We start from the raw sequence: 15,528 nt of genomic DNA on the forward strand, positions 1-15,528 counted from the left end.
AGACCATCTCGACAGTGCTGAGATCAGTGCCTTTGCCCCATGTTAACACAACATGGGGTCTTCCCATAATGACATCAGAGAGAAGAAGACGGGAGGAAAATCACAGCAAGAAGCACTACTAATCTGTACGGCCATGTGTAGTAGCATAGCCACAGAATTTAACTTAGATTTAGACTGCTCTGGTGTGGAGCCGCAACGATTACTCGATCAACAGAAAATACAGAAATCAACAACTATTTTGAGGCACAATCGATTAGTCATTTAAAACATTTATCAAATGTGAGGATTTGCTGCTTTTCTCTGTTTTATATCACTGTACGATGGAAAATTTTTGGGTGTTGAACTATTGGCCAGGCAGAATAAGATATTTGAAGACATTATATTAGGTATTTCTTTTTTATGTAAATGATGTAAATACTGTTCAAATTCAAATTACATTACACAAAAATGACATGACATACCTCAAATTACAAAATCAGTGACATCAGTTTCCCACTCATTCGAAATTATACTCTGAAATGTGTGTGTGTGTATATATATACACATATATATATACACACATATATATATATATATATATATATATATATATATATATATATATATATATATATATATATATATATATATATATATATATATAATATATATATATATATATATATATATATATATATATATATATATATATACATATATATATATAATATATACATATATATATATATATATACATACATATATATATATATATACATACATATATATATATATATATACATATATATATACACACACACTCACACAAGAGAAAGAGAGAGAGAGAGAGAGAGAGAGAGAGAGAGAGAGAGAGAGAGAGAGAGAGAGATGGAGAGGGCAGGTGATTGCAGCCTGGGGGAATTTCTGTAACACCAAAATGTTTAATTTATAATTGCAAATGGTATAAAATTACATCTCCTGCAATTTGGACATTGCACTTGGCAATATTGTGATTTTGATGAATTGTTCAGCCCTAAATCAAAGTCACTTACATTTACAAAAGATATATATTTTGAGCCCTTAAAACTATAATTTGTGGAAGTTGTGCCAGTTGTGATGCCACATTGATTTCCTGTTTACATAGTTCATCGGACAGAGCTAAAGATTTACCCTTCACTTAAGTCTTGCTCACTTGCTCAGACATTCAAGTTTTAGTGGCAGAACCTGATTTAGTTTGAAACCGGCTGATCGATACTAACAACTTAGGAAAGACTTCACACACAAACTTAGAGAAGGATTTATGAATTGCTGGAGCAACGAAATCTTGGACGAGGCTGATATTGGTGGATACTTTGAGCTTAGAAACAGAAATTGGTTTTGGGAGACAAAAAACTGGACTGGTGCAGCCCTAATAATTAATAAGTATTAATATTACAGAAGCAGAAGCAGCAGATGTCTATAAACAGCTTGAAATCACTGTCAAATCACAATTCCTTTGGGGTTCTTGTACTGCACGGATCATATTTTGCTGTCTGCATCAACAATACCACCAAGTTCAAGATGTACACACCGCCTGGTATGATGTTGTCAGTATTGTTTTACTTTACAGGCACTATAATGCCTTCCAGTCTGTCTACTTCTCATTTAAAATCCCCAGGCAGGTATGAAAACTGCAGCTGGATGCTGTATTACATAATTAATAGCATGGTCCAGACAGGCTTGTGTCAGTCTATATTGTTCAACAGTGTGTAAGGAGTCCTCTCTTTGACTGTTGTTGACTCAGTAGCAAGGACAGTTCCACTAGGAGCCATGTGTTGTTATACCTCCCTCTTGTGGCTGACCTTGACAACTGTAATTGCTGTCTAATTTCATGGAGAATGTGTGCCACTGAAAAGAATTCTGTTACTACAACTCAATCCACATTTAAGACAAAAAAAGACCCAAGTGATAAGAAGAAAATACTATCAGATATTTCTGATTCAGATGCTGAAAGTGTAGGGACAAAAACTAAAACTAATCATCAGATTTCAGTCATAACAAGGTCACATGAACCGACTAACGATTCCTGTCCTCTTAAACTCACCCGACATACAGACTAATACAAATTCTTACTTAAAACAAATAGCCCTACATGACAGGACACAGTAGCTGTCACTAACATGCAGGCAAGTTTAATAAGATCCACAGTCATGCAGCCACTATATTAACAGATCTATAATTCACCCATTTATTTAAGCACAAATCAAAGATCCAGCTTAACTATCTAAGCAGTGGAAATCCATGCACTGAAACGCGCACACATACACATCCCTAAAGTAACAGAACCAGAAATCTGATCTTAGCTGTATGTGTTAAAACAGTACATTACTGGGAAGACTGAGAGCCACATCAAATATTAACAGGGGAATTGTATACACACACACACACACACACACACACACACACACCACACACACACACACACACACACACACACACACACACGAGACAGTGAGTGAGATAAATAAATAAATCAAAGTCTGTGGCGCCCCCTCTCAGGTTACTTTGTGGAGAAGGAAAAATGGCAAGGAAATACAAAGGCAGAGGAAAAAGTAATAACACAGTGTGTTAATGTATGAAATATCACCACCACCCTTGAAGTGTATGGCATGAATATAGGGTTCCTACAGATGTAAACTACCTTGTTACTTCCTTCTTCACTCTTATTGTCCATATATATGCTTCTCCTTGTAATGGGCAATCTATAATTTCAAAAACTATTAAACCTAAGCCTGCATGAAATTCTAACTGCACATATATAGTACATACATGCATATATGTGCGTGCATGTGCATGAAGCTTACCGTAGTGTGCTTGGAAGGCTTGGGGCTTGACTACTTGACCGCAGTGGCTGCACATCACCAGGTAGAAGTCGTCCTGTGCGGGACACTGACCAAATATGGGCATGTCTGTACACAGGGGAAGATTGAAGCAGACAGGGCACAAGTCAAGGAGAGGCAAACAAAAAAGACATATGTTCACCTGGTGCCCCAGTTGGCAGTTCCATCTACACGGAGACATCTATTATTTGTTGTCATAACACTGTAACAGCTCAAGAGAAGGTAATTCTAGTGTGATGGCATACTCTTTTTTGTGTAACACCCACAAGGGAAAATTGGTCATGTCCTGGGTAAAATTCAGACATTATAGTGCTGTACAACACATGCCCCATAAACATCTTATCCATATTAAGAATATTAATAAAGTGAAGAATCACTCAAGGAAACCTGCCAAGCATAGACTGCACATGCAAATACAGATCACTCCCAAGTACTCATCCCCATTCATCACAGAGAACATGTCCTAGTGATAAGAACCAGGAAAAAGGCTGAGCCAGCAATCCAAAGGTTAGCTGTTGTCAAGGAATTCATGTCTCTCCCAGATATAAACAAACGCAGCACTTACAAAACGTACATAGCATTGAGTGTGGATGATCTGTGTCTTTAAATACATTAAGAGTTGTCATTGAGGTATGACGTTCATTACAGAGGATGTTTTCACCCTCATGTTTTTTGTATTACTTTTCTACTGGGTCTGTGACATGGAATCCCTGATAACAGTAATGTCTTGGGTCTAAACATGATAATGAGCAGATTTACAGTAGTTCTGAACTTTTAATTTACCTTTGCCATACCACATCAGGGATACAGTGAACAGGGCCTCTATCAATCTCCACATCTGAAGGTAACAGACCTTTATTTGAGGCAGGCTTGTATTAGAGGCAGGCCTTTATTTCTAATTCCATGTTTGATATTTATAATTGGTCATAGCAGTATTTCTAGTATACGAAGCCTCGTTTTTATCCACTCCTGTTAAAGTTATTACATTATGTGTGTTAATACAAACTCAACACTTCCTGTAACCATTTCAGATTAAAAGCCCTCTAGCATTTCATTGGAGAGAAACCCTATAGTTCTTAACAGGGCTTTTATTGCTGTGCTGACATGTTGCAGTAAACGTATTGTCTCATTTCCAGCTGCTGGTGTTTCTTTTGTTTAATGCTATTCAGTTCTGCTAGTTTCTTTAGCTTAGCAGTTAGCAATGACCTCTCACTCCCACTCTCCTGCTCTCTCTTGCTCAGTGTGTCTTATGTTTAGTTATTCCTCAGCCTCCATTAGCGATAAGGATATATGTAATACATGCGGTTTAGTTGCCGTAATTATGGCGACGCTCAGTGAATTGGAAGTACAACTCCGCTTCCCTGCAGCTCCTGAGTAGCCAGCGCGGCTGAATGACTGCCCGAATGCCTGTAACAAATGGCGTAGCCTTAAGCCCACGGTTCACAACCATACATTGTCCAGCCATGAACTAAGTTTATACCTAGTCTTGTTTTTAGCTAGATTAGCAAAGTGCCTCATTGGTCTAACAATCTCCTGATCCTTCCTCGCTCCTGATTGCTCTATTGTGAGCCTAGCCACACGCCTGAGCAAGGCATGCATAGTCAGTCTATGTCTGTTTTGAATGACAGCCCCCTCATTTGCATAATGAAGCAGAATTGCATAAAGAAATGTGAAAGAAAATACAGAAATAAATAAGTTTGGGATAAATAAATAGAAGGGGGGAAATGCAAAGGGGAAATAAATGGATAAATCAGTAAAAAATTAATAAAAAAGAATTTAAATGGGGAAAGTAAATAGATATAGGGAATAAATTCAAAGGTAAATGAATACAAGCAAAATTAAAACAGGAATATCAGCTGATGTCACATTTTATTATTTAATTAATTAATTATTCTTAATATTATTTGATGCATTTAATGGCACATCAATTTATTTATCGAGTCGTTTATTTATTTACTTTTGATTTAGGCAGTTTCAGTCCTCCATAATAGTGAGCATATATGCCAATGTAAACGAATGGCATGTGTGCAGCTTTAGAATCTCTATCCATCCAATGGTGTGAACCAAGCCTCATGCTTCTCAAGCCACTCCATGGCAAATCAGAGGGAAGTGCTGCTCCTCACCAGAATGTGATCAATATTTACCCAGGCGCACAGAACCAGAAACCACCTAATTAAGGAGGCTAATTAAGAGATTGCCTGGGGCATTATGATGAGATGAGCAGAAGAGAGGATACAAGAGGAGAGAAGTGGAGCCCCTCTCCAATACGTACTCCGCCAGGGCCGTCAAGGGTTCTCCAAACATCACTAGCTGAATCTGGAAGGGACGAGGGCCATTAGGCAAAGACCATATAAAAGGGTCTACCTGGCGGGATCCCTCTCAGGGAGGTCAGTGGTGGTCTTGTGTGGAAGGACTGACAAGGCTGATGCTACTTGATAAGCGTCAATTGTCTGAAGCCACTCTGCTAAGTGTCTCCTTCAACGGCAGTGCAGCGAAAAGACATATTTTCACAGTGGCTGGGGTCTGCCACAGAGAAAAGGCAAATGTCTTCACTTAATGGACAAAGGCATGTAAATTATATAGAGCTTGAGTAGAAAAGCACACTGCTGATGTGCACAAGCAAGGGTCTGACTGCTCTGCAAAGAAAACAAGTGCTGAGATGTGGTGTGGAGGGTAGTATTCACTGGTTGCCAGTTGCAGAAGCATAAGCCATTAAAGCAAGAGTTGGAAGCAGGCCTGAAAGCTCTGGGCAACTTCTTTTCTGTTCTACATGTCTTTCTTCATTTCATTCTCTATGTAAGCCATTCTCCTGTAACACTAACACACTGAAATTATAACGAAAGAGCTGTTGCTAAATCAATAACTTCCCATGTATTCTCCATTAACACTCTACCTTCTCTCAAAATCTTAAAGAAACAGGAAAGAGTTGCAGAGTCCAACAGGCCAACCACATTTCCTCATTGAACCAATTGCAAGGTCAAACAACAATCATTCCCAAACTGCTGCTGTTGTTCACTTGGAGCGTTCTTGAAACGCGTTGCTCAACTATAAAAGCAGTCTGGTTAGATCGCATCGCCACTCTGCATTCTACGCACTGGCACTGACTGAACTGTACCACTAAAATGGCCTGCCTTGAAAAGTAGTCTAACGCCACTGTGTCTATTCTTAATCTCCATATTTTTCTTGTACAAGTAGGAGATGAAAAGGATAGAGAGAGAAAGGAAGTCACCGTGGAGGAGAAAGAAGAGACAGAACAATGGTGCAGAGCCAAGAAACGAGCACAACGGAGAAAAAACACAGAACAGAGAAGCAGGCCGAGGCCTTAGCGAGACAAAGAGGGAGTGAGCGGAGGACCTGCGCTCGAAGAGGAGAAAGAGAGCATGTGAGCACGAGACAGAGGAAGAGAACGAGAGTCCAGTTAATTTCGGTATCCTCATCCATGGCAGTGATGAATGATGTAGGTGGAATAGTAGCAGCTCTGGCTGCCTCTGAGCAGCACACACGCTGGCAGAATCTGACCTGTGACACTGTCACCGGCACTACATTTCCAAGCTTCCCTTACTGTAACGGGGCAACTGTAAAATCTATAAAAAGCAAGACAGATGATGAGCAAATTCTGTCATAATTTGCCAATCCTTTTTTTTTATGTGTGTGTGTTAATCGTCTGTGTGTGTTAGAATGGTGGTTACACCACAGGAGGAATCTGGTGGTGAGTCATGGTGGAGAGGTGTAGTCATCCACTTGTAATACCCCCACTAGACACACACACACACACACACACACACACACACACACACACACAGAATTACATTCTATGAACACACACTTCTGCCACAGGCAGCATGTGTTGATCAGCCCCATGACAACAACAACAGTCACTGATAGATGTTACTGCATGATAGAGACATGTTTCATGACAGTTGCATGGCAAGTGGCATAACAGCCCTGAATTTTAAATGACAGCTTTGATACACCAATTTCATTCACTTTCAAATAACATTTCTTCAGACATCTCTTATATCAGTCAAAAACTAAAAAATGTATGCAGTCTGATAAATGTCACCCCAAAAGTATGATATGCTAATGGATATTTGCTGCTGAAATTATGTAGTGGTCTAAGAGCAGCACACTGGCCACATTGTTGACCAATGCAAATGCAACATCAGAAGAGTGCCCTGACATGTAACTTGCAATTAACCTTTTCCTTTCAAGCAACACGCGGAGAGAGAGAGACAGTGAGAGGGAGAGAGAGAGAAAGAAAGCTGTACACACACTGATGACATAGTGTGACACACTGTTCTGCAAAGACATTATTAGAGAACATGTCATTCCAACACATGCTCCTCCAAATGCGTGTCATAGGTGTTGTACATTAGGAGTCACCTAATCCAGAAACCTGTCAAATTCTGTGACAATTACACACTCCACAGTGATCACTTTGTTGTTGGCTGCAGACATAATGATGGTTTTGAGTGTCTGAAGATCTTTGTGGTTTTTAGTTAATTGCTGCCATTTTTTTCTGGCAAATTATACACACAAATAGAATATCAGAACATGAAAGAACAGAGATTAAGATTATTTTCACTGCATGCTTGTTGTGATCTAAAGCTCAAAGAAAAGGCTGCATCTTAATCTTAATGTCCTAATCGTTGCAATGACTGTCCCATAACAGCAAGGTCACATTTGACGTGCCCTGCTGGTGTCTTTGTGTGAGTGATAAAAATCCTCACAGCAAAGTGATTAAACGTAGCTGTGGATGTGTTGCTAAAATGCATAAAATAAAAACACAGCATTTTTGTGGGCACACACTTTTAAGACGTGTGCCCAGTTAACTACTTAGAACCATGGATGACATGAGGGAAGCATTGAAACCTTTCTATAAATGAAATACAATCACTATCAGGGTAATAAGAAAGTTGACTCATCATTCATTCATTTGATTTGAGTTGAATGAAGAGGTCATTATCTAACTCATTCTGTCAACTGGCTCATTCTGATATCAGTCTGCCTGGAAAATGATTGTTGATTCGTAATTAAAATGGATGCCATTTTATTGTTATTAACAGATGTAACTTTGTGGTGTAGCTCGTTCTATATCCAGGCCTGCCAGCAGAACAAATCAGCTAACGCTAATCGAGGTGTTTCCAAAAATAAAATTCCAGCACAAAGTGCTCTCAAACTTCATTGTGTGGCTGAGAAGCCAGGTGATGTGCACTTCTGACATTCTGGGTTTTATCATCTTCGTCAGAAGAGGTCCTTTCTCTTTATGTCATGACTGAACCTTTCCCTGTTATGGCCTATTACAGATTTTATAAACATGAACGCTGCAGTATGTTTCTGCTTTAGAGGTAAATGCTGAAATAACCTGAGATCATAGATAATTGTAAGAACATAATCACCCTATCACTCTGTTATCAGAGTAGTCTAGTTGATTTTTTTTATCCTCTGTGATAGTTGACTTTCTGAGTTTAGATTTGTCTGACCTGATTAAATTAGATATTTATGTATCATGTTCATTGGTGGGTGAGTACTTTCAAGACATTAAAAAGTCATCTTAACTTCAGTATGTTGTTCAGTTTGCTTACACTACTGATCTATATATATGGTAACAAAACATTACAGTTGTTCATATTTTGCATTGAGGCAGCATGTGGAATCGGAGCAGGCCATATTTCAGCTTCATATTATTTTGAAAGAACTATGACTAAGATGGGGCTTGTTTTGAAAAAAGCTGTTTTAACAGTCAAATTTGTATAAATCCTAAAAGTTTCTACTGATTAACTTTTGAAACCTTTGCTATCTTACAGTTCTTCAGGCAACCTTGGTGATGTCTTAAGATAAGAAAATACACATGAAATATGGTGGAAGGTTTCACATGTAAAATTGCAGAAATGTGGATGCTGAACAATTAAGTCCATTAGATGTTTTCTCCAAACAGAAAATGACATTTTTATTGCTATGTTTCGGCCTATACTCACCTACAGCGAGTATAAGTTGTTAACCTTTAAGTTATTTTAGGGGCAGATGCAAATGTCAGTAACCGCACGAATAACAGACACATGTGTTTGAGTCCATATACTGTGTGTGTATGTGAGCAAACCCGCCGAACCAAAATACACCTTTGGCCCTGGCGGAAAAAACACTCACCTTCTCTGCACAAACGCATGGCTTCTCGATTTTTCCCGAAGTCTTTGAAACTTTCCTCCGATTCAGCACCTGAAAATGAGGCAATCCGACACACAGACAAATAAATAGTTGCACTTGCTTGCCTGCCCGTGCTGTTGCTACCAGTAGCGTTTCTTCATATTCCACCAAAAACTGCATGCAATCGGCCAAAAAACAGGTCGGGACTGGCAACTGTCGCGCTCTACCTCGCTTCCTCGCGCACATTTGGGACGCTGGGGAACTCACCGTCGTTGCCGTGGAGTTTGGCGGCGTCGACCCAGTTGCTCCAAGGCTGTCCCAGCATTATTTCTGGACTAGGTAAGGATCTCCGCTCCGCAACAGTCGCCATTGCTGTGGAGCCTTCTCCCCGCTGGATCTGCTGCTGCTTCAGCTGCTGCCTGGCCGCTCGGCGCTGCTCCCCCCTGACGTCATCCTCGGCCCTTTCCGACATTCTTTCCGCTACAATGTAACAACACAAGAGTCAGCGTTGGTCGCGCTCGGGATAGGAGGACTTTTTCACTGATTGACACGGGCAAACGCGTGTTGTTTCACCGCACCCGCCCCTCAAAAAACAGTGTGTGGCCACTTGACAAGCAACAAGTACAAAGCTTACACAACATATCACATTTACCTCACATATACCGAATAAATTGGTTGACTGGCAGTTTATCTGAATGTCTGTGGATCCCTGCCTAGTTAGCTTTAACTTTAGTCTCTTACATTGCATTCAATGTAATGTCAATCCTTGTTTATATATACACACATAAGATGTGGTTCATTCACTAGTTACACAGCAATGTGTAATATTTAATAGTTTGGAAAAAAAATATGCGTAATACATTAAAATGTTATTATGGTATAGTATATTATAATAATACAGCAGATAGCCTTACATAAACTATAATACAATTTAACTATGTCAGCTGTCCTTACAAACAGCATCAAGCTTGGATTTTGGAATATCAACAACTGATTTTGAAAAATTAGCTGTCTCTGTCGCTGTCTTGTTCAATAAATAAAGACTTGATTTTGAGATCTTCCTCAATGTATACATCACAAACTTACTAAACACCTGTGTTGGTGTGATTCATGATTACAGCAACATGCTTATTCACATCATGAATAACACAGATCTTGTGATGATGCAAAAATGTAGCACTTATTTTCCATGTTAAGACAAGGTAAGCATTTAAAATCTAAAACATATCAGCTACAAGAAAGCACCACAAAAGGCACACCAAAACTCACATTTTTGCATGATGTTACAATAACGGCTATACAAAAAAAGAATTCTGTCATATATTGAGTCCTAGAAGATACTGTATTTCTTAGGCAGATATTAACCAACTTACTGTAGAATGAACATGAATAGCAAAATGCTATACTGATTTACTCATCAATATGTAGAACCTACTATTAGTGTCAGAGTAAATCTTGACATATTATATGCTTTGTCGATGCATTTTTAGGGTGTTAACATTGATGTGAGACCTCATACAGAACACAAGTGAACATAAAGATAAGTTCACTTGATATTCATGGATGATAGATCAGTAATTATTATTTTGCAATTTAAATAAAAACAGACTAGTTATATAGCTATTGTTACTGTTAAACAGAATGTCTACGACACAATAATGTAACACTTAATGAGATTTATGACTTATTTGAAGAGATCGAACTGTTGTTACTAAGCTTTTCAAACATGTAAAGACAGTTATTCTCAGCCAGGTTTTCTTTACTTTCACTTTCAAAATGACATGTTTGTGATCTACCCAAATGCTGCAAATATTCAACTGGCATGCAAGAAAAAAAGAAATGGAAGAAGAGAACATTTAGTGTAGAGATTGCTGATTGGCAAATTAACAGACTCACATGATTTACAAAAAGCATAAGCATTTCTAGTGTTTATCAAGTACTGTCCTTCCTATTTTATATGAATGATGTAGTGTTGATTTTGATCTGAGTCTGATCTCAGTTTATTTGAAATTCTTTCGACACGATCGTGTTTGTTTGATAAAAACTCTTCCTAATATGTCAGAAAAGTTGACTGTACTCCCATTTGGCATGTACTCTGAGGAGCCTTGAGCAAAAATTATCTCAGCCCTCTGTTGTTAGTTTCAAGTGTACAGTTCAGAAACTTGACTTTGTCTTTAGATCCACACTAAATTCTAAAATATAAATTAAGGAGCGTATCCTGAAGAGGTTGCCAGTGACTCATGGTCAATAAAAAGTTATGTTTTTTTTTGTCTTTATTTACTGCATATTTACACCATCTGATCTGTTGTATCAAACTGTATGATAAGTAAAAAAAAAACAACTTTGAAAATCTAGCTGCATAGGTTCATACTATGAGGATGTTGAGTTTCCAGAATGCCGCCGTCATAATGAAGACTAGCTAATGCAGGAACTGTTAAAATGGTCAAACCGTAGTGTTGTAGACTTAGTGTCTTTGACATCATTCATTTCATTTCTCTCAAGTTGGCTTGAGGCTTGTAATTTAAGACGGACACCCATGGCAGAACCTGGCCAAAATACTAACTTTACTATCACTTTAATATTTATAAGTATACCTATAGATACAGACATAACAAGCACAATGCTAGATGATGCTAGAAGCTCTGGCTGTAGTTTGAGGGTGAAAACATGAGAAAAGCTGTATGGATTTTTAGCGCCTTGTTATTTTCTTTTGAAAAATACCAGACAAATAAAGTTTGTCTTATGTTCTGCCAAAAATTTGTCAAGACTTAATATTCTACATGGATTTGAAATAGATCTTCTTAATGAAGTCAATGAAATACACTACAGTGCAACCTATCAAATGATCAATTATCTGGACTAGCGCAAATATTTCCCACATTGGCACAAAAGATTAACAGTATTTTGTCCAAGAGACAAATGTATAAGACAGAATGTATAACTTACCCATTTACCGACCACCACAAATTACAAGAACCTGTGAAGAACATTTTTTCTGGCCTTTTTTTTGTATTATCACTTCATCACCTTCACTGATTAACCCTTTAATTTGTGACATATTTATGCCTCAATATAAGTTAATCTACAATCAACAGCAGTGAGTTTTGTTCTGGGATGAGACCAGAAGTGTTGTAGAAAAAAAGACCCCAGCAGCCTGCAGTTAGGCAGTCTGAAACAAAAGGTCTTATATTTACTGCTTTTCTGAAACTTGTAGTGCCACATATTTGCTGAGGTGGTGGTGTTGTATTGAATTACATTTCACTGAAAGGTGTTTGTACAAAATCTAATGAATCCATCCTATAATACAAACACCTCACCATCAATATACACATCCTAATACAGCATTAACACAAACTATATCCTAAATATACCACACACTGGTGCTGTAGCCTCAGAAAGCAGCTATATATATGTATATATATATATATAGTATTTACCTCAAGACTGTTGTACTGGATTACACTGCGTTAGGAAGTTATGGAAGCGATAGGTGTAATAGGGTGTAACAAGCTATAACTTCACCCTACACGTTTTCAGGAAATATTGTTAGGTTTTATTTTTATGTGTATTTACTGTTTAGAAATATTAATAAGGAAAGAAATAAATCAAACTCAACTTAATTTGAAGAGTAAAGAGAGTGGATTTTTTTTCTTTCACTAGATACTTGCTACCGTTCCTCGAGCACAGTGGTTTTCCATCACATGGTACCAACACAGTGTCCCGCCTCGCACAATGATGATGCAGTAATGACGGTTCTATCTAACCAATCAGTAGTCAGCAGTGTTTTCACATCCACTTTTAGTATCGCCTCAGCTCACTTGGAACCTCAGAGGAGGCAATACCAAAAAGAAAATACCAGGTACTATTTGTAACTTTTGCCTGATGGAAAACCAAAAAAAAAGGCGAGTAGAGTCGAGTTGAGCCGGTACCATGCAGTGGAAAAGGGCTATAAGGGAAATTACAGGGTTGTGCAATAATTGAAAAACAATTGCTATACTGAACTCCACTATGTTTCTAAGTAGGTGACAATTGTAAACATCTGTAAGCACTAAATAACCACTCATGATTATTGTATTATATCGTATTAGATAACACTAATTGTCAATGGAGTGTCATACTGAGTAGTTGTGAGATCTTACCTTAACAAAATAAGAAAAAAGGAACTTATTTTTAACTCAATCAGCCGATCCTCATCAGTTTGGGTGATCCCTGGCTGCCACACACACTGGGGGAAGTCTGGAGACACACACAAGCAACACATACACACATCCAAACACGCACACACACAGACAAGCATTGAGGGAAGACAAGTCAGTATCAGATTCTTTGTTTTGCTGTTTCTTGATTGCGTTAATCAGTGAATAGGGGATTAGAAAACTATGTCTGGAAGGTAACATTGTCCTCCCTGGGCCTGGTCATGGAGTTCTTCACCACTGTGCAGTAATCCAAGCCATTAAGCACATCCCTAACCACCTCTCCAGCCCCACAGTAATCCCATTTAATCCCAACTGAAACCATACCCTTTTATCATTTCTTGTCTTAACTGATGCAAAACATACTGTAACATATTCACAGAGGTAGCCAGTGGCTTGACTGAACAAAACACAAAGCCATACAGTGATAACTGTTGTGTGAGAGTTGCAACAACTTGTTTTAGTTTTGGTTAAGTTTGAATAATACTTCAAAAGTTGTTTGCAAAAATCTTTTGCTGTAGCCCATTAAAGTCCAGGACCAAATCTTAGGAAATGTGAAGTTGCAATTACACAACTTTTCAGAGGGATTTCAATTTGAAGCGAAGGATACAGGACAGCAGCACAGAGACTGAAAGGTGGCTGATGGTGTGCCACTAGTGGTGGTGCATATTATGCCTGTCCCCTCAGCATATGTGGATCTCCCTGTGGTATGCCCTGGTGTTCCACCGGCAAATATAATTTCCCAACAGCAGGTGCTGTCATTAAGTTTTTCCTCTGTAAGTCAGTTCTGTTGTTGGGATATGTGTGATGCTTTTGAATTGACACTAAAGTCATTTTTATTGTCAAGGCAGATGTCTATGCATCCCGCAAGAGGAAGAGAGGAGAAATAAGAGAAAAACAATGTTATAATTTAAGTTTATAGACTATATTTTTGAACCATGACCTTCAGTATTTGTTCAGTGCACCATGATGACTGTCATAATAACATAATTATTATTATTACTACATAATTATTACATAACTAGAAAGAAAAAAGGAAGATCAAATGTAATTTTTGTATTCAAATAAATTAAATAATTTGGCTTGTTAATGTCTCCTTGTATCCCTTTATTGAGAAAAAAACCCTTATTTGATAAATTTTCATTGCGCCTCTGAAATTCTTTATGTGCCCTTGCAAAAATAAAAAACCTTACTTGGTGGTGGTGGTGGGGGAGCACAATAGTAACATTTATTGCCAAACGAAAACTGCAACTGTATAGCACTCTACCTTGCCTTAGACTTTGGGCTGGCACCCTTAAAGATGTATAGGTCAATGTAGCTTAAAATGTGTGGGTAATTATGCTTAAAAAAAAAAGCAGAGCTCTCAACTTTTTCTTTAATTGTTATGAATTGGTTGTAATTATTATATATCTCAATGAAATGTGCATTGACAGATTCCACAGACAGTTAAAATGTCTTTAAAGTAGTTGTGCAGCCTGGTCAAAGTCTACCAGGCAGCACAACTAGTCTACTGTCTAGTCTTTTACACTGGTAAAGCCAGTGTCTCCCAACCCACAAACGTCTGCTCAAAAGTCCTGTTCATTCATAGCTCTCCCTGAAGTGAGTATGTAGCCAAAGGATAACCAACACGCCTCTGTTATGGCAGACATTTTATGTTGCCAAACACAGGTTTAACTAAAAAAACCATACTGGCTGCATTAACTACTAACAACTATCAAATGTACAGTGCAATCAGTACTGTCTTAAAATTGATCAAACACCCTTCAAGCCAAAATTCAGAACTTTGACTTAAAAGCCATTTGTTGATTAGGTTTTGATCATTTTAGAGCCATGATAAATGTAACCTATGGAGTGTTTTTAGGATTGCAGTTGAATCGTAGTTATCCCACCATTCAAGCTACAAATGAAGACAATGGCTGGGTTCTGCCCTGCATATCCTCTCCATTTACCATGTAGTGGTGGTATGGTTGAAAATAAATGTTACAATATTAATATAAACAGATACGGACACTTTGTCATTATCAATATACATCATGATATGGCAAATGTATGCTAAAATCCCTCAACTGAAAATAATCAACTGATGTTCAATGCAATGAACTGTTATCTGCTGGTTGGTGCTCATATCAAACAAAACTCCATACATACAGTTTGCTTGGCAAGAACTTCTAAAGTCATACTGTTGGTTCTAATGTAAAATCACTTCAAAAGTAATTTGTACAACAGCATTTAGTGAAACCATAACAGAACATTTATGACAATAATATCATATTTAATTGTCACCCAGCACTTACAGATTCTGCCTATAACGCTGGCATCAGAGTGGATATACT

The 15,528-nt window shown here is 38.0% G+C and overlaps 1 protein-coding gene across 1 annotated transcript in view; it reads right to left on the reverse strand.

Annotated features, from left to right (window-relative positions):
- Positions 1 to 15,528, reverse strand: part of LOC130182923 (ataxin-7) — a 28,053-nt gene that overhangs the window by 11,783 nt on the left and 742 nt on the right. The window contains exons 2-5 of the mRNA XM_056398140.1: positions 13,142 to 13,238; positions 9,270 to 9,482; positions 9,006 to 9,074; positions 2,823 to 2,927 (exon numbers count right to left, since the gene is read on the reverse strand). Coding sequence (XP_056254115.1) covers positions 2,823 to 2,927; positions 9,006 to 9,074; positions 9,270 to 9,474 — 379 coding nt within the window. The 5' untranslated portion in view covers positions 9,475 to 9,482; positions 13,142 to 13,238. The remainder of the gene's footprint in view (positions 1 to 2,822; positions 2,928 to 9,005; positions 9,075 to 9,269; positions 9,483 to 13,141; positions 13,239 to 15,528) is intronic.

The sequence above is a fragment of the Seriola aureovittata genome, chromosome 2 (assembly GCF_021018895.1).
Source record: "Seriola aureovittata isolate HTS-2021-v1 ecotype China chromosome 2, ASM2101889v1, whole genome shotgun sequence".
NCBI lineage: Eukaryota > Metazoa > Chordata > Actinopteri > Carangiformes > Carangidae > Seriola > Seriola aureovittata.